Consider the following 19034-nt stretch of genomic DNA (forward strand, 5'->3'; position numbering starts at 1 on the left):
TTCTCATATTTGAAATACCCAACAGAGGATGCACAGAACTAGATTAAGGACAGAGACACTTGCCTAACCTGCAATTTTTCTATTCACTGCCAAAATAGGGATGATTACAACGTTACTTGCAATGTTCTGTAGAGATCTACTCTACCAGCTCCAGTGGTTCTCTTCAGAGCTTTGTACAGCCACTGCCAGAGCTCAAGGATTCTGCCCTTCAGAAATGTTTATTCTTTTCAAAAAAAGAACTCTGATCTTCATGCATTTTCTATGTCTATCTTGTACCTATTCTTGAAATAAATTGAAGTACAGTTCTCAGAGGGCACACAACTTCTGCTAAACCTTCTCTCAGAAACAAGCATGCAGCAGCTCATGAAATCTACTGGAGATGTGCCTCAGAGTCTGAGGCAAAAACATGACCTCCTGACAATTACTAGCAGGCAAGGAAACATAGCAGAGAAAGCACCTTTTTTGGGGGGAGCTAACTCTCTTCTTTAAAAATAGTGATTGCAACTTGCCAGGAATAGGACAAAACAGAAAAAAAACCCCTTTGAATACCTGTTATTTATGGACTAGATGCGGAAAAGGTTTTATTTGGTCTGGAAATCTTTATAACTTTATTGGTTCCATGAAAAATATCCATTTGAGTATTTTTTTCTTCTGATTTTTAGTTTCTTGGACTTGTTTAGACTATTAGCATTTGGTGGCCTAGCATCTCCTGTGTTCCCTAATCCAAAAACATCCAGACCTCAGCAGACACTGAGAGTTCAAGGGAACACCTACTGGATACATGTGGTTGCATGAGTTTCCTTTGATCTCCTGCAGTACATAAAACTGAAGTAGCATCTGTTTACAGGAAATTCTGTTTTGTAAAACAACATACATGGATGTCTCTTGAAACTTCCTATCACACAGGAGCAATATTATTGGAAGTTTTGCCTGTCCAGGTTCATGACAAGCTACTGAACTTGTAAGAGAGGTGGTGAAGAGCAGCAAGGCACTTTGAAAAGAAAATGACTACTAAAGTAGTATCTAAAGAATGCTGCCATCTTGGGCATCTTCCTCCTCTCCTGTTTTGTCTCCACTGTTTGTGATGTATTCTTTAAAAATTCAGCCTTTGCAGCCTGAAATTTGTAAGCATTGCTTTATTCTTTATTTCTCTTTGAGAATAACATAGCTTTGGTCACGTAGCCTCCTTTATTTACTGTCCCAACAGAACAGTAGTGACAAACGGGTTTGCATTTTGAACTAATCCCCATGTATTAAGACACTTTACACAAACAGCGAAAACAGCTGCAGAGCTTACAGAAGACAAACCAACCCTTGGCAGCTGGAGAGAGGAGGAACTTGGAGAAGATCCCCTGTAAATCTGAACAGATCCAAGTCACACACAAAGGGTCTCTACTGACTCTGCGTGCCAACACCGCACTGGCACATAGTGGATCTTTAGGCACGAGAATTTGCTGTTTAATCCACTGTAATGACAAATTATGTATGTGTATCTTAACAAAGATAAGACATGATGGGAATAAGGCTGTGCTAGGCATAAGCTCCCACATGTAGACGAGCTACACAGGCAATACATCACCTGTATTGTTCAGATTCCCAGGAACACTGGGAGAACAAGTAACAGCATACATGAAATTGCGTTCTTGAAAAGGAAAGAAAGCACAAACAGAAATTTAAGGTAAGAGAAATATTTATTTAAATTTGCACAATAACGAGCTTATACTGAACAAAGTCAATCAAGAAATAATAGTAAGTGCAGTAAAACAAGGAAATATTGATGACTTTTCCCATCAGAAAACATTAAGAAGCCATGCCTGTGCATCACGGGTTTTCTTTTTTTTTGTTTTTTTTTTCTTGTTTTCTTTTTGTTTTTTACAATAACTTCTATCTTTTTTTTCAGCGCACATACTGTACATATCACATCTTAGCTGCTAGGTTCATTATTCCTGAAGGCTTCATCCTTTTACTCAAACATCTGCTAAGTTCTGCAGTAAGCAATCAAACACATTTGTGCAGTTCCAAATATGATTAGGTAAATCTGCTGCATCTGGCCAAGCGTTGGACTCTCAAAGCTTCGGAAGACCCTGTAAGAGCTCCTAGTTGATTTTAGATCTTGACATCATTATGTACAGCATTACAATGTGTCACTTTACACTAACCTAAACATTCTGCACAAGGATGCCAGACAGACAAATAGCCAGAACAGCTGGGCCTAACCTCTGTATACAAAGGTTTACACATCTGAGCTTGTCTTGAGTCCAATAAATGTCACTCTGATTCAGGTAACCAAGTTCATCACATATCTGCACCTCAGATAGACAAAACCAACCTAGTTTTAGTTTTAATTTTGAACAATTTTTGGTCTAAAGGTCTATTTCTGTGAAGGAAAATTCTTTATCCAGAAACTGCTTGTGAGAGATAGTTGTTGGTGTCACAGTTCCTGAAGGCACTGTGGATCCACTGAGCAACAGACATGGCCATTCTAAAGGATGGAAAAACAGAAAGAAGAATTGAAACAATTTGCATTTTGTACAAAACAAGTACATTTAACAAGCTCAGCTGTTTGCAAATACCCATCAGATTTGAACATACAGACTTGTAAAATACAAAACATGTACAGACTTGGATCAGATTCATGACATTGTCCTCATGTCCTTATGCTGCCCAAGGGAACAAGCTATTATGATTCCTCTAATTGCTTGGCTTGTTGTGGTCTGTGTCCCAGAGCTACAACAGTCAAACTGAAAGAAGCTGGGATCAGTGGAAAGAATGCTCCCAACATAAAGGTATCAGGCATCTGCTCAAATACATAAAGCTCTTGAACAAGACAAGGCACTTGGGAGTTTTATTCAGATCAGACAGAAGGGATTCTGGGTTTTATTTAGCCGCGAATGCTTCAACTTCATGCATCTTGGCTGTAACACCAGCAAACATTAATCCACAAACTTTTTCCAAATAGTCCAGACATTCTTATGAGAATACTAAGGACAATTAAGGGAACAGATTGCCTATGGTCATCATTAAGTATTGGAGAAATCATTTCTGCATCTCTACTACTTCTTAAGTCTGATTCTTAAAATGCAAATAAAAAAATGAGTATTATTTATAAATTAGTCCAAATATATTCAACTGATTAAACTGACCGAACTTATTAAAACCAAGGTCTGAATAATTCAAGCATTTTCTTTCACTCCTTCTGTTACAGGAGGTTATAATCCTACTCTCCCCATTCTTTACTTGTGATTGGAATTGGTTTTGTGGCTAAGTCTGCTTTAGCTGATGCCCAGGTTTCTAAATTCTGTAAGGATTTGTGTAAATCTATTTTGCTATAGCTTGTTTAGAGAGGCTTAGACTGGAGCTTTGACCTTCCATGAGATGCTTTACAAGAGAAGATTGGGGTGACACGGGATGAATGAGGAGGAACACTATACAAACTGGGCACACCACTACCCTGATCTGGAGGGAGTGGGCTGCTTGCCTGCAGAACTACAATATTAAAATGCTGGCAATATGAGCAGATAGTGTATTTCAAAATCAACACTGCTCTGTAAGGAGAATTAAATAAGATTTGGACTTGTTTAGGGACAAAGTGGTGCCTCTTCTTTGTTAGGCAGTCACACCTGAGTCATTACAATTATGGAGTTTGGCAGAGTATTTGTTTTAATCCTCACTATGTCCACATGGCAGAAATGGATTTGATAAGTCTGTTTATGTGTTTATACTGAATATCCATTAGTCAATGCTTAAGGTTCAGTCTTTGATTAACACAAAAGGCCAGATGGGAGCAGCACTTAGGTGGCCATGTCAGAACTGATACATGCCTTCTGCATTGCCACTGATTAGCAGTTCGACAAGAGCACATTTCCCAGCACTGAGTCTCAAATTTCTTTTACAGATGGGGAACCAGATGCATAAGAACCTTAGCAACTTCCTTGAGCAAAAAGTAACTTCTAGCATTGAAGCTGGTGTATAGCACCAGCTATGGACCCCAAAAGTACAGGTTTCTGCCTATAAGTCTGTTTTAACATCCTTAGGGCAGCAGCTGGCTTTCTAACCATTAGCCAGTCTGTCAGATCACAGCATTTTCTTCTAACCACTGACCCATTCTGACATCAGGACAAATGCTGACACTTGGTGCATACCACTGCCCTTGAAAAAGGACTATGCCTCAACAGCAGCACCTATTGCACACAGTATTGCATCAGAAAAAACAGAGGAACGAAGTGATGCTTGACAGTTTCTACTGCCTGATGACACAGAATTCTCACTGAAGGAGGTGTTGAAGATAGATTTTTTTTTTATGAGCCCCTTTCCAAGTAGTTAATTGTACCATGTATTGGAGTTTGGAAGCACCTTGCTTGGGAAGAACAGAATAAAGCACAAAATCAGCTGTGAATTTCAGTAATAATTAAAGAACTGTGCATGAATCCTGCTCCTTCTCCTTGGCTGCTGTGGAAACACATATTGTCACTAATCAGTATCAAGTGGCAAAAAACATAATTCACTTCATGATCTTATTTTGAATAGAAACACTTATTTTTCCTTTTCATCCTCGAAAAGAGATGCCAGAATTCACATATGCCCAGAGCCATTCATTTTTCTTCTCAGACAATGTATTTCTTTGAGTACAAAACCAGTACATATTCTAAATACGTTGATTAATTTTAAAGTACAAAAGCTATGCAACTATATGACTAGCCCTTTTCTTCTAAAAACAATTACTATTCTCAAAAAGCAATTAAATCGGTTCCAGTAACACTATAGTATCACCCTGAACAAATTTCTTGTGCGAAGTCTAGGCTTACAGAGCCATACTTGCATGTTTCCAAGATAGCATAGAGCTTGGAGTTCCATGTTTAAACTAAAATTGAGCTATCCTGGTGGAAAAGTGAAGCCCAGTACCTTGTCCACAACACTCTGCAGCATGGGCAGCTGTTGACCTGCTAGCACATCAAACTCTGCTTCTAGCACTTGCAAGAGTACAGTTAACTAAGATGAACACATTTACTGTCATCTCTGCTGCTTTAAAACAAGTGTAGACACCAACTGTTCACTGACCAGACTCAGTGCCACATTAATATTTATGTGCCACAGAACAAGCTGGGAAGAAGCATCTCGGCCTCATCTTTATAACCTTTATTACCTTGCACTGGCAGAGGGTGCATTCTGTGCCATGCTTAATCCAAGAAGATCCAGTGAAGCGAATTACATTGGTTTCATCCAGACATGTTTTAGTGATGTCGTTGCGAATGGTGTCGGCTTGGCAGGGGTCAGTGACACAGCGTGGGCAGCACTCGTTCTCAGGGAGGACACTGAATTCACAGTCCACCTCTGGGCATGGCAACGGCCAGCAGTCAACTTCTCCTTGCTGTTTTCAGAAAGAACAAGATATTATTATTAGCTCTTATTTTGTTCCTCGTCCATTCCTCTGAATCAGCATTATGTTTCCTAGCTGGTTATTTTTTCCCATCTGGTGCTGTTCAGAATTCAGCACAGAAAACACTGATATTCACTGACTGTGGGACACACAGCAGATCAGGTGTTTTTTTGTTTTTTTTCCTGCATGCCATTCAGAAAGTGTATTAGATTTAACTTATTCAGTACATTCTCTATCAAGCTGCAGGTCAAAATTCTCCATAAATTATGCAATACAGGATTTTGGCCTGTCCTTGTGAGGCCCTACTTTTGCAAGAGACAGAAGTTGTAACTTGACTGCACTGCAAAATTGTGCCAAAATTTTCAGTTTTGCCAGTTCTTACAATCTGGACTGTTGGCTTGCCACAGAAAGCCCTCAAATTTATCTCTGCCATGGTTACAAATGCATTGGCTGGATTAAGGGTGTCAAGCCACCAGCAGCCCAATATAACAGGGAACACCATTACATTTTCAATGAGAGGACCTCCACCCACTTACCATCCACTTAGGATATTATGAGCAGAATACCTGAAGTTCCAAACTTTATCACACCTTCTGCATGGTGGGTTTAGTACAGTCAAGGTAAGAAAATGTCTGAGCAGAGACTTGTGTTGGGCCAGCACATCCTTAGGGGTAGTTAATTTATGCTTGAATACAAATCTAAAGATGTTTAATGAATTGTGTCAGTTACTAGAAGCTGGAATCAGCTTCCCTTCATTCTGGCCAAAGGCCAAAGTTGCAGATCTGTTGGTGAAAGAAAAGACTTCACAGAAGTCAATAATGCACTTTTTTTTTTTTTTTTTTTTGAGCAGGTCCATCTCTGATTTCCAGTTTATTCAGGCACAGATTTAAAAGTCTGGACTTAAGGGGGGCAAAAAATGAAAACAGTTTATTCACAAAAAATACATCTAAGTCTTTGAGAAGGAGTTGGCTATCTCTAAAGCAGAAGCTGAAAAAAAAATCACAGACACTTGTAATAGCTCCAGATTTCCTCCACTTGTTGCAGAAAGTATTGCAAAGCCAGTCTTTTAAAAAAATTCTTATCTGGGTCAATTTTCTTCTTTTTGAATTGTGTGATGGTAAGACTGAAAGCAATCTTTTAATCCAGACACTGATCTTGACACTTCAATCTATTTTTTGCAGTGAAGGACAGTGCAGGGAGTAGACAATACTTTGTCACCCCAAAAAATCCATGGTCACTGAAAGAAAGCAGACTTTTGCTATAGAAGTAGCATCTTGGAAAAAAAAGAAACATCTATTGAGATCCTAAATTGCAGGTTGGCCATTTTTTCATTTTTTGAGACATTTAATGAAGCACATGGTTATCTATTTCATTGAATTTTGGCAGTGGTAGCACTGTAAGCACAGTCTACAGAAATGGGCTTCTAGCTGTTATTCATGATATCCTGACAAGCCAAAGCTGCTACATGGACCAGCCTTTATAATTGGAGATAACTTGTGATAAAAGCTAGTTGTTTTTATTTTGGGATTTTCTCTGTCACAGAAACTTCATGAAAAGCATTATGCAGAATACTTTTTGCTTAGACTCCAAAATACATGCCTAGGAAAAAGGTGACAAGCTTTAACAGATTTTTTTCAAACTGCATTTCACTGTTTTGAAAAATGCAAGTCCTATTCTTTTTCTGTTACTTGATATGTCTGAATGAATAAATACTTTTAAGTTTATCAGCATCCTTGAAAACATCATCTGTGATAATAAATACATATTTAGAATTTTCTTATAGAGTTCCATCAGTCTCTGAATAAGTGAATGTGAGTGTTGCTGTGTAGATGCCATATTCAAATGACCTCAACTCTGCTGAAACTACCTTCATGATTAAGTAATTTATATTATGTCTATTGTGTCAAAACAGATTTTTGACAGAAACTGGACAATACTGACAAAAATCCAGGAAAACCAGATTTTAATTATACAAGTACTTCAGGGAAAATTAAGTGGATGCTAATGCATGAAAATGAAACTATTCACAGATCAGAATATCTCATATCATTTTCCCTCCTGTCTCTGCTGCTGTAATCAGGAACCTTACCAGACAGCGGCACTGCTGACAGTTCTGTATCCAGGAATCACCACTGTTATAGGAAAGCTCCCCACTCTGATGTAAACATTGACTGCTGAGCCTTGGGTCACACTCAGGACAGCAGAAGAGGTCAACGGTGGGATTTTGGCAGTCACAGACCATTCGCCGGCACATCACATATCCATTCTGTTTTTAGAAGAGAGACACACAGCGATGGCAGAAATTTGCACAACTGTAGCCAAACTCCAGCCAAAATTTTATTTTTTACCATGATGCTAAGCCATTAGCAGCTCAGTGGTTTTCCACTACACAGTATCTTTGCCAAAATGCAATTCAAACCAAGCCAGAAATCCCCATTCACATTCACTAACAACCATAAAGTTCCCCTGTTATCTAACACACATCCTTCATTCAACCAATCTCCGAGCAGCTCTCCCCTGAGGTGGTGAAACCCAAGGGCATCTTTCCCAAAGGTTAGACTTTAATGGATTGCACTAAGTTTGTAATTCTTATATAGATACTTGATGAATCTTGCTTTAAACTTCATAGAATATCACGGTTTCACAGAATACCAGATTGGATGGTGTCAAAGAAGATCAACCCCTTTGTTCTGTAATTATTCATGGAGGAAGATGATAGGTGATCTGAAACTAAAACATGTACACCAAATTCGAAGTGCTGAAATGCTCAGGATACTGTCAGCAGTGTTTTGGCCTTTCATTCTCTGTCAGCATTTAGCTTGGGACCAAACTTCCCACAACAGACATTTGAGAAAGTTAAGCTGAATTATTCTGCAGACACAGAACCTACTTCTATTTATAGACATCTGCTTGAGATACTGGCGTCAGACTCCAGCCCCAATAGGTGTCTAGACAGTTTATTTGCATGAAAATGCTGTTACTCCCACCCAGAGAACACGGGTGGCATCTCTGCTAACAAAACAGTACTATCATCCTTCTCCCAGTACCATATAATAAACTTCCAATGAATGTTTTGCTCATGCAGGTTGGAAAGAGAAGCTGCCACCAAAACCCTATGTAATATATGATTTTATTTCTGTAGCTCCATACATACACCTGAGAAGGCAGCTACAACAGGAATTTCACTTGGATCCTAATGCTCTGCCCTTCATCCCTACCAACCACCTTGCAGAAGCAGCTACTTCTATTTGTACTGACCTGGCATGAGCAGACAGAGCATCTGTCATTCTCCAGCACCCAAATCTGACCATTGTGCTTGATTTTGCCTTCATGGATACAGTCTCCTGTGCAGTTCTTGCCATGGGGACACCGACAGTCATACCCGCCATCCAAGTTAAAGCAAACTGTATCATTGGCACAGCTATGCCTTCCAGTTCCACATTCATCAATGTCTGCAAAAACATGCCATGGAATGCTCTTAGACCACATTCAATTAACAAAAATTTTCTTGAGGCAGACAATATAAATAATTCTTAGCCATTAAGGCCTTCAGCTGAAATTAATTTGTAGTTCACCAGAATGGAGAGAACTTAAAAATTAACAAAAAATATTTTACAAGTCACATCAGCTTTTTTGGATCATGTTTTAACTGGATATTTTGAGTTTTGCTAAACATATTTCCAAGTGAATGCTATTGAGTATGGTAGATAGAATGAAGAAACCACAGGAAACATGAGAGAAAGAATAATTCTTAGCTCCCTAAAGAGCCTTATTTTGTGGCAACCATACATGACACATGCTATGTGAAACAAGAACAGCTTCAGAATTGTGTCCTTAAAGCCTTTTGCTGGCTCTGTCTAGCACGTATGAGTTCACTTGATGAGAATTTATTGTGAAAGGTGATGTCTGACCTGAAAGCTCATTTAAGTAAGCACACCATGCTTTAAATTTCATCATTTATTAGAATGTAAAAACTAGAATATTTTAAATATTCAAGTTGCAGTGACAGCTATAGCCCTTATGTCTAGAATAGAAAATAAAGAAAAAAAAAACATGTCTCCAGTGAATAAAAATAAATTATTTCAAAACAAATATCTCTCAAATAATTAAAAAGTACTTTAAAGGCCTACTTCATCAAGGTACACAGAACTATTTTGCAAAGGCAAGCTAGCAGCACATACTACCTTCTACTCAAATAGTCTTTATATAGCTTTTACAGCTGTTCAAATGGAGAAAAATGATCATGGAAAGAAGCTTCAAAGGGGCATACATTAAATGAATATATGCCATAAAAATTGGAAAACAGAGTAAAGAGTAGAACTAGGTGATTGCAAATTTTGAGATATTGAGTTCAACTCTAAATACAATTTCTCAACAGTATGGCCCAAGTTCTTGATTAAGGTTCATTAAAATTAGTGTTGTTGTCATTAAATCTCCACCAAAGGAGTGAGATAAAATAAGCAATATGGTCATGCATATGTCTTTCACCACCAGCATAAAAAGCACTCAGCTTTGGGTTCAACAATGGAAATGGAACCTCCAATCCACCTCAAGCACATTCAGTTTAAAGCAAAATAATTCAATTACCATTTCAATTCCAAGTGTAGCTATGGTCAAAAACCAAAAAAAAGTTAACAAGTTGCTAACATGAATATGAATTGGGATGAAAAACAGCAGGGAAATTATTAGAACTCCACTTTACAAATCAGCAGCATAGTGGGTTTCCTTCAAATACTTTGTGCAGTAACAGTGGCATAATCTTAAAAATAATTGCAAAATTACTAGTGCTTATGGGAAGATTGAGAGAAATATCATTTGAGAAGAAATAAAAAGACATGGATTTCTCATCTCTAAAAAAACATCAGTAAGAAGAGATATAACCAAAAAAAGAATATTCCAAAGAAGACATGTTGAGAGTTTTTTTCTCCATATTGGCTAAAACACTAGAGACAAGGGACAGTGAATGGAACTGAAAGACAACAAATTTATCCCTGATAAAAGGAAATAACTTTTCATACAATGCATAAACAAACTACAACACTCACTGCTACAGAATCCTAAGAGGCAAAAACCAATTGCATAGCCAAAAGTGTACAAATCTAGCAAGAATATTCAATTTTCAGTGCTAACAGATTTTTGGAGAGAGAGATCGTGATTTTTTTGATACATTTCATGCATTAGAGCCCATGGTACACTTACTTATGTATCAGATAATCCAGAACAGGCAAATAATCTCAGATCTCTACATCTTCTACCTCACTGCCTTCCAAGGCATCTGGAGGCAGTCACTGCTGTAACAGGGCAGAAGATAACTGGGACCATGAACCTAATTCAGTGTGGCTGAACAGCTGAAACATCACTGGCACATCAGACAGGGAACCCACCACAAGAGTCAGGACACACAACCAGTGGAACAGGTGGCCATGCAGAGGCTGTCCAGACTCTCAACTTGAAGGTCTTTAGAAAAGAAGCTAACAGGAATGGTTTGAGTGATGCCAGTTTGGGCTCCCTCCTTCCTGCATTTTCTCTTAAATCCAGCCAGAAAGTAATATAATCTGGCGATTTAAAATTAAGGTATAGCCGTTCTTAAGTCATGCAATAACAAGAACAGACACAAATTCAGTTTAAATGTAATGATTTGGATTACCAGCAAGATTATCATCAAAGTAATTTTTAATAAATTACTTTCCAAAACTTGTATTCATTTGTTTAGAGCACTCTTTTGTACATAATTTTCACACAGCTGTCATAAATTTATAATGTCACTTCTCAGCAATCTATATACTTAACAGAAGGCAGACATACTTAATGAGGTAACTGGACAAAGTTCAGCTGTCATGTAAATAAGAAAGGTTTCCTTTAAACAACAAATGGTGAACCTTTAAACACTGACTCTGCTTTCAGCACTTACATATGAGTCTATTTCAAAATTTTCCAATGAGAAAAAGGCTTCTGAGGTTTATTTTTCAACACAGTCACAGAAACTGAAAATAATGGAGGTTTCATCATTGACTCTGGTATCGAGCTGAGCTAATCTGGCATTGAGAACTTCCGAAAATTCCCAATCTTGTTTTTTCAATTGTTTGATTCATGAAAATAAATGTTCTGGATAGGGCAATTTAAATATCCCTAGTCACAGCAGGAGCTATTTACATTTTGATTCTAACCTAATCAGAAACAGCAGTGTGTTTATGATGCACCAAGAGAAACAACAACTTTTTGCACATGAAACTCTTATCTACATTATTCATCCACATCAAACTTCAGGCATTATCAGCAAAGAACTTGCACACAAATCATCCATACCAAGCAAAACTTTGTTCAGGTTTTTTTTGTTTTTTTTTTTTTTTTACTTTGGACTTTTAATAGATGGTGAATCATGTTACTGAAATTGTGCTTACAGCCATAACCAGCTATGGACAAGGGACACTGGCTGCTGTATCTTTTGTGTTTGAAAAGGGAAGATGGTAAGATTATAGATTGCATATTCCACTATATCCAGCCACAAAGCCATTTTATGATTGCTCCCATGCTATTAACAAAACACACATACAAACAACCCCCAGCCCCCTCCCAAAAGAAACAAAAAAAAAAACAAAAACAAAAACAAAAACAACAAAAAAAAAAAAAACAAACCCAAAGAGTTCCCCACAAACCACTCAAAAACAAATAGCTCACTTCAGGCTATTTACAACATACTGCTTAAGAACCAAGCAGCTTGAATGTTAGGACATTAGAACATTATCTCTCAAAAGACTTGGAGGTTTGCCTCAATAAAAAAAATCAACAGAAATGAAATGTAACTAGTTATCTAGTGTTAAACTGAGAATCAGTTCTTATTTATCTAACCTACATGAAAAATTACAGCAGCTTTCATCTTTCTCATTTTTAACGATTTTCCTTCTTACCATCATCTCTAGGTGCAACTTAATGTTGCAATGACAAAGAAATATCATGGGAGAAGAAGTAGCCATACATGTTACAGAAAACCAGGAGTTAATTCTATTACAAATAATTTACTGCCTACACAGGAAAAATACCAGACTAAAGCCATACAATATGGTGACAGTTCTTAGAATGACTAAACTCCATATGCAGTATTTGTGAGACTGCAGACATAGAAAACTCCATAAAAATGGGAATTTCAATTGCTCCAGGTTGTGACCCAAGACTGTATTTAAGAGATTCACTGACTGTTTCTTGGAAGGGGTAATCAAAGAAATGCAGAGGGACAAAGCACCCATTTCACTTGGCCCTAAGCAGCAAGCAGCCTCTGATTCAGAATGTCTCATCATTCTGATATTGGTTAAACTCTAATTTTTTTAAAAGAAAAATCACTGAGAAATATTGGAGGAGACGGCTTGGGAGAGTGGACAGTTCCTTTGCTCTGAAGCAACTGAAGTTTCTCAGTTAAATTTGCTCTGAGGAATAGCATTAGCTCAGCAAGGTGAAAGTACCAGGATATCTGAGAATCTTTGGCTTAATTTATTTGTGAGTTCATGTAAGCCGCCTGTGAGAGTGCTTACTAGATGTGGAAGTTGAAGAGTTGAGACTTCAGATATTGGTAACATCAGCTTGACAGAAATGTCATTTCCCTATATAGTAAATGTGTTCAAATTGCTGTCTTATATATTTTATATAAGTTTCTGATTTATCAGTCCTTTTATAAAAGACGAGAAACTCTGGAAATTTTGTTTTCTTCCCACACTCCAGAATATTGAAATACTAATGTGTCTCCATATCTGCCTTCTGTTTGGTGATGCTTAAGTTGGATTCCCAAATTCAATACTGAAGCCTTAATGCCTATAGCTTTATTTGGGATAAATGGAAAAAAGAAAGAAGTCACTTTATTTGCTGACCCTTAATGATCATGAATAAAAGCAAAAGGATTTTGATGGAGCTTTGTTAGTGCTATTAAGGTTTCCTGCTGAAGAGTAATGATTTTTTATTTCTGTTTTCCCTTAATTGCTGTCAAAAATAAAGCTTCTGACAAACCTAAGTGTAGGACTCCAAACTGACAGAGGTTTTTCAACTTCAAGAAATCTCATGTACTAGTTAAAATACTGGATGCAGTGTGAGATAAATTGAGACATCTTGACAGCCAGCAATTCCTCTGCCTTCCAGATCCAGAGGCATCGATTCTGGAGTGACCATTTTGGACTTTGCTCAGTCAGTACGGTTGGGCAGCTTACTGAGGCTTGTAACATGCCTCCATCCCTCATTATCCTGGATTGTTGAAAACAGACTTCAAGGCGAGCCTCAGCCTCTGTGCTGTCAGGCTGGCTGCTCTGTCACACAGAGAAGTAAGCGATTCTAATTCTAGAAGCAGGATGGCAGAAAAAACCCATAAGATACTTCAGTACAGAAAACCCAAATGGGAGTTCACATATGGATAAACTCTTACAACCAAAAAAAGATTCTTTTATGAATTGGGCATTCTGGATTGATCTATCCAAACCTTTCATTTGCATCTGTCTCATTTAAAGAATGTAGTACCTGCTGAGAGTGAAGATACATTGATCTCATATTCTATACTAACAACAGCTGGTACCTGACAGATACTCTTGGTAAGTCCTAAGGGGCTGCCTTAATTAGGTGAGCTTTCTTTGGATGTGGATGTGTGCCAAATGTCCAACAACTGCTGAGGCATAACCTGCACTATTCTGGTACAACCCAATATACACTCCTTCTTCAACTGATTTTGGAAGCTTTTAGACATTGCAAAGGACAAATTCAAAGGAATCAGAATGTTACACAGAACTGCAGGGCAAACATTAATGGGGCCTGAACTTTCTTATTTTAGGACTTTGACCTCAGTTATTCTAGGTTTTTTTTACTGCAATGAAGCCTGAGGATGTAATATCTACTCCCTTAGCCCAGCTCTCTTTATGAAATGGTACATAAGAGACAACCTTCAGAACCAATAAGACTGTTTAAAGAAACTATAAAGAAAAGCTGTCAGGGGCAAAGAGAAAGATACCAGTTAATATACCATACTGAATGCTATATTTACATATATAAAATGTAAGATTTTCCAAAGCCATACAGTCTCAAGGACTACATGGCTGATATTTCACTTTTCTGGAAATATAATGAGGCATAAAATAATTCTATTTCCAAGGGGAAAACAGCAAGTGCTGCTAAGAGGTTGAAACCCTACAGCTGCATTTCCCATAATTTCTCTCAGTAATTTTTATAGACACCATAGGTCTAACTAGGGGTATAATGTGAATCAAAACAATTAACAAAGGGATCTCTAGGTCTTCCGTTGCCTGTAGGTACAATAAAATGGGATTATGAATTTTTGTATTCAAGTACATTAGTCAAAATATTCAATATTCTCAGTTGTGCCAAAGAAGCAGCAGTAGCCAAGGTCAGTACATGTGTAAAATAGGCAATTCAGTAACTATTATTTCATTATCAAGCACTGACAAAGTCTAGTGCTACCAAGGAGCTGAGCTCTAGCTGGGAATATTTAGTATGATATCCTAAAAGGGACAGGTGCAGCGTTGGAATTCTGTTAAAATAAGGCTTTTAAGGAAATGCTTCTGTGAGCATCTGAGCATCTGCGATTTTAACAGAGGTGTTTCCACATGGATTTTTACAATCGGAGGCTTTGCAGAAGGAAACAGAGAACTGATTACACTGATCACTGAAACGCTTCGTGTAGTATTATCAGCACATGTGCAGGGGAAAAAAACAGACCCAGATTCGAGGAAGAAAATGTAGAACAGTCAAGAAAGAAAATCTTCCTCGGCTTTTAAAGGTTTTTTTCCTCTAGAAGAAGGACCTTACTTCAAAGCAACTCTAAAACTTACAAAAGATGAGTCAAGTCAAGCCTATTATGCACTCTATATAAAACACTACTTTGAAGTAGTTTGCACTGTTCCTTCTACAGCTCTGCAAGCTGAAGCACTTGCACAAGACAGAAAGTTTCAGAGGATGCTGGTCCTGGATAGAGTTGAAAGTGAGAATTGGAGAACTGTGATTTGAAATTTGAGATTAGTATAGCCTGGAAGCTGCTGCCCCATTAAAGTGACTGTCTAAAAGACCATCCACCAACAGCTCAATCTAATCACATCTAACTAGGGGTTACTGAAGAACTATCAAAACCCATCCATTTTCTTTTGTCTTTAAACCCAGTAGGGAAATATCTTACAGGGGAAAGATCTGACAGCAGAGAAGACAATTGGTTCTGCACTACTGTGTTGTGCTGCTGCAAGTTCAACTTTCCACACTGCAATGGATTTTAGGTTGTCTCTTCACGCCCTTTCTGGTTTTATTTTTATCTGAGACAACAAGTCACAAGCTCCAATCCAATAAAAAGTGATGTGGTAAAACTAATCAAATATCTAACCTTCCTCCCCATCAAGGCCAGGCTGGATGGGGTCCTGAGCAACCTGGTCTAGGGGGATGTGTCCCTGCCCAGGGGGATTGGAACTACGTGATCTTTAAGGTACCTTCCAATCCAAGCCGTTCTATGATTCTGTGATCTCAAGTTTCTAAGGATCCCAATGTTTGGAGCTGCAATCAATCAAACTGGAAGTGTTCCACTGTTAGTCACTAGGGTTATCAGCAATGAAGGCAGTTTTCTGGCATCTGTGATGTAATTCTAATTACTTGTTATCCTCTGCGTACAGTTAATAAAGAGCTGCTGGCCCTTTGTAGAAAAGGTCAAAACAGTCTAATAATTGCAGCTTCTGTACACATGTAGCAATCCCCACATTTCTTTTCCCTTGGCTTTCTTTCCATTTGTTTAGAATTTGCTGCTTAATTGATACTTGTTTGCACACATCATAACACAGTCACTTTGTATCATGTATCTCTCATGAGACAGCATGTGCCAAACCACTATCTTCAACCCACCAGGTAAGTGTTATACTGACACTGAAGATAAAACTTGAGATATTGAGAATATTTCCATAAATGCCTGGCTGGACTATTTATTTCCCGTGCCATGAGTGACAGAAGTGCAATGTTATAATCAGAGGGATCACAACTTATTCTTTGCACCTTCCTGTCCTAACTCCTGACCAGCTAACACTGACATTTAGTTAGTTCTTGACAAAGAAAGCTCGACTTATGAAAGCAGAGGTTGCCTTAAATTGCTGATTCCTCCTGGGAATACAGGCTTTCAGCTGTGATGAAAATGTGTTGAAATAAAGTATTGATGATGGGTATACCAGAAAGGTCATTCTCACTCCTGGAGAACTGTCTGTGTGTCTGCCTTAGAGAAATTAATTCAATTGCTTCCCTTTGGGACCGATGCAGCCCACCAATGTGAGTTTAAACAGCAATAAGAAAGCTTACACTGTGAGGACTAAATATTTCAGCACTCAGAGAAAGAAGGGAGAAAGGGTGGCAATTTTGCCCTGAGAATTCCATGGCAAAAAAATACTGGCTTACTCTGTTATTTAAGAAAAACAGCATGAAATATCTTAAGAGCTGAATAACATTCCATACCAAGAGATCTGCATGTGAAAGTAATTGTGTTCTCATTAATCTGCTGCTCTCTCCAACATCATTCATGAACACAGAAAACCTTTCCATCTCCTTGTCCCCCTTGTCAATCTCTTGTCCCCTATACCTTGCACCAGCCCTACATCCACTGAGCGCCCTCGTTTGTAAAGTAGGTCTGCAAATTGCTGCCTTCTAGAAGCAGCTAGCCATTACACAGGAGAAACACCACAGTATTATCCAAGATATACGTAAGGGTCTCAGGGATGCATAACCATTTTCTACAATGGGAAATATTTTTATCAAGAACTATTTCAGTGTACAAGGAAAACAAAGTAGAAGAAATGAGGTCTGAATTGAGGCCCATTTCTATACACAAAGAATCTGACATATAAACAGTTTACTGTGGAGTGACATTACAGTGCATGCTACCAGCCCATGGGAAATCACTTATGCAAGGGACAAGCACAGAAGCAGATGCAGGGCCAGAGAAACTGCATTTTAATCACCATGCCTGACTTTACATATTATGTTAGTAAAACACAGAAATGCACCACTAACACTCCACGTTATAGGAATATTCATATTTATATTATTTTGCCTTTGATGATGATGCTTATTTAGACTATAATTCTTTTGGGTCAAGGTTTAAATTTCACTGCAGTTTTCAAGACAATGCTTGACCAGTACAATCTGAAACACTATACATTTTCTGGACTTTCACTTTATGTGAACCATAACAGTACCCCACCTTTTTTAGACACTTACCTTCACAGGATTCTCCACTTGGTGAAAACATCCCATTGTCATGGTAGCCATCTCTGCATTCACAGTGGTACCAACCAGGCAGGTTAATGCAGTTAGCACGGCTGTCACACTGAACAAAGCCATCTGAGCATTCATCAATGTCTGTTTATTAAGAACAACAAAATAGAAGAAAATTCACACAGAGAAAACTGCTGTATTCATCCAAAGAAAGAACAATATCCCTGGTGTTTCTAGGTTTCACAGAATTATTTTCATTACTGACATTTGAATTTGCAGAAATAATTGCAGTGAAGTTTTGAATTGTTTCCATAAAAGTACTTGGCTAATGATTTTGGGCCTAACAGCAGCAGAGGTATTGCTAATCCCAATTTACTGCCTACATAGTAACAACTCATTTTGTCACAATACATGACAGGTAATCTGACATCTGTTTAAACTGCTCCTAATATGAAGAAAAGAATTAGGTCCCAGTTCATATAATAAAATCTTGACCCTTTGAGTAGTGCAGGCTGCCTGATAAAATAAAGGTTTTTTTCCTAGGGGTATATAAAAAGATTAAATATTAGCTCTGGTCCTTGCTTATGCTTTTGGTGACACCAATTTCAGCTTAGAATGGCTTTCCTATCCTGTGGAGCTCCTGTTGATTTATGCCAGCACCTCTGAATCTCAACATAACTGACTGCAAGCTCCTCTCTAATCATCAAAGAAAACAGCTGGGTTTCCAAACAAATGCTTAAATCATGAGGGTGAAACACAACACATTCTCCTTCTCCTGGAAATTCCTTTGGGAAGTGTGTCTCTTAAACAACAACTTCAGTGACTAAACTTTACCATAACAATTTATCATAGAATGGATTTTTTTTAAAATACACTCACTAGATCCAAAATCCACCAAAGCACGTTCTAAAGACACCCGAACTCACAGACTTAGCAGAGATGCAGAGAACTTTGTGACATGTTCACTTCCAGTGTCTTCAGGTACACAGTAAGCTGAACTAAGGAACAGGTCCCAGAGTATGAGTGCTGTTAACAGGGAATACCAGGAGTATGGAGTCAAACAGGAGTAAAACTGAGTTGTTCCCTATCAGACCACTGCCTTATCACTGTGTTTTATACCAGAAGTAGCATACCTATCTGAGCATCAAGCTGACTGAGAGGCGCCTATAGAACCAACACAAAGGGAAGCACAACATGTGCAAACGGCCTTCAGAAACAAAAAGCTCTAATCACCCTCCACCATGAGTTTGAACAATGAATAAACTCTGAGTGTACTGGCCACTCTGGCCAAAGCAAGGATTCAACCTCTCTTTAAAGGTTGAATCTTTAAAACTAAAAACTGAAGTAACAAATTAAGACTCAAACTCTTGAAGTACATCAGCAGTTGACCTAGTATCCTCTAGGATGCAGATATGAAGGAGAGGTGTGATGTGGC

General features: G+C 38.2%; 1 protein-coding gene across 2 annotated transcripts in view; it reads right to left on the reverse strand.

The window, feature by feature from the left end:
* Positions 1 to 1672: 1672 nt before the first annotated feature.
* Positions 1673 to 19034, reverse strand: part of NELL2 (neural EGFL like 2) — a 135347-nt gene continuing 117985 nt past the window's right edge. For both annotated transcript variants that reach the window (XM_068190045.1, XM_068190047.1), the window contains exons 16-20: positions 17603 to 17743; positions 8636 to 8829; positions 7467 to 7643; positions 5144 to 5368; positions 1673 to 2482 (exon numbers count right to left, since the gene is read on the reverse strand). In XM_068190045.1, the coding sequence (XP_068046146.1) occupies positions 2432 to 2482; positions 5144 to 5368; positions 7467 to 7643; positions 8636 to 8829; positions 17603 to 17743 (788 nt within the window). In that variant the 3' untranslated portion in view covers positions 1673 to 2431. The remainder of the gene's footprint in view (positions 2483 to 5143; positions 5369 to 7466; positions 7644 to 8635; positions 8830 to 17602; positions 17744 to 19034) is intronic.

This window comes from Anomalospiza imberbis, chromosome 5 (assembly GCF_031753505.1).
Source record: "Anomalospiza imberbis isolate Cuckoo-Finch-1a 21T00152 chromosome 5, ASM3175350v1, whole genome shotgun sequence".
Lineage (NCBI taxonomy): Eukaryota > Metazoa > Chordata > Aves > Passeriformes > Viduidae > Anomalospiza > Anomalospiza imberbis.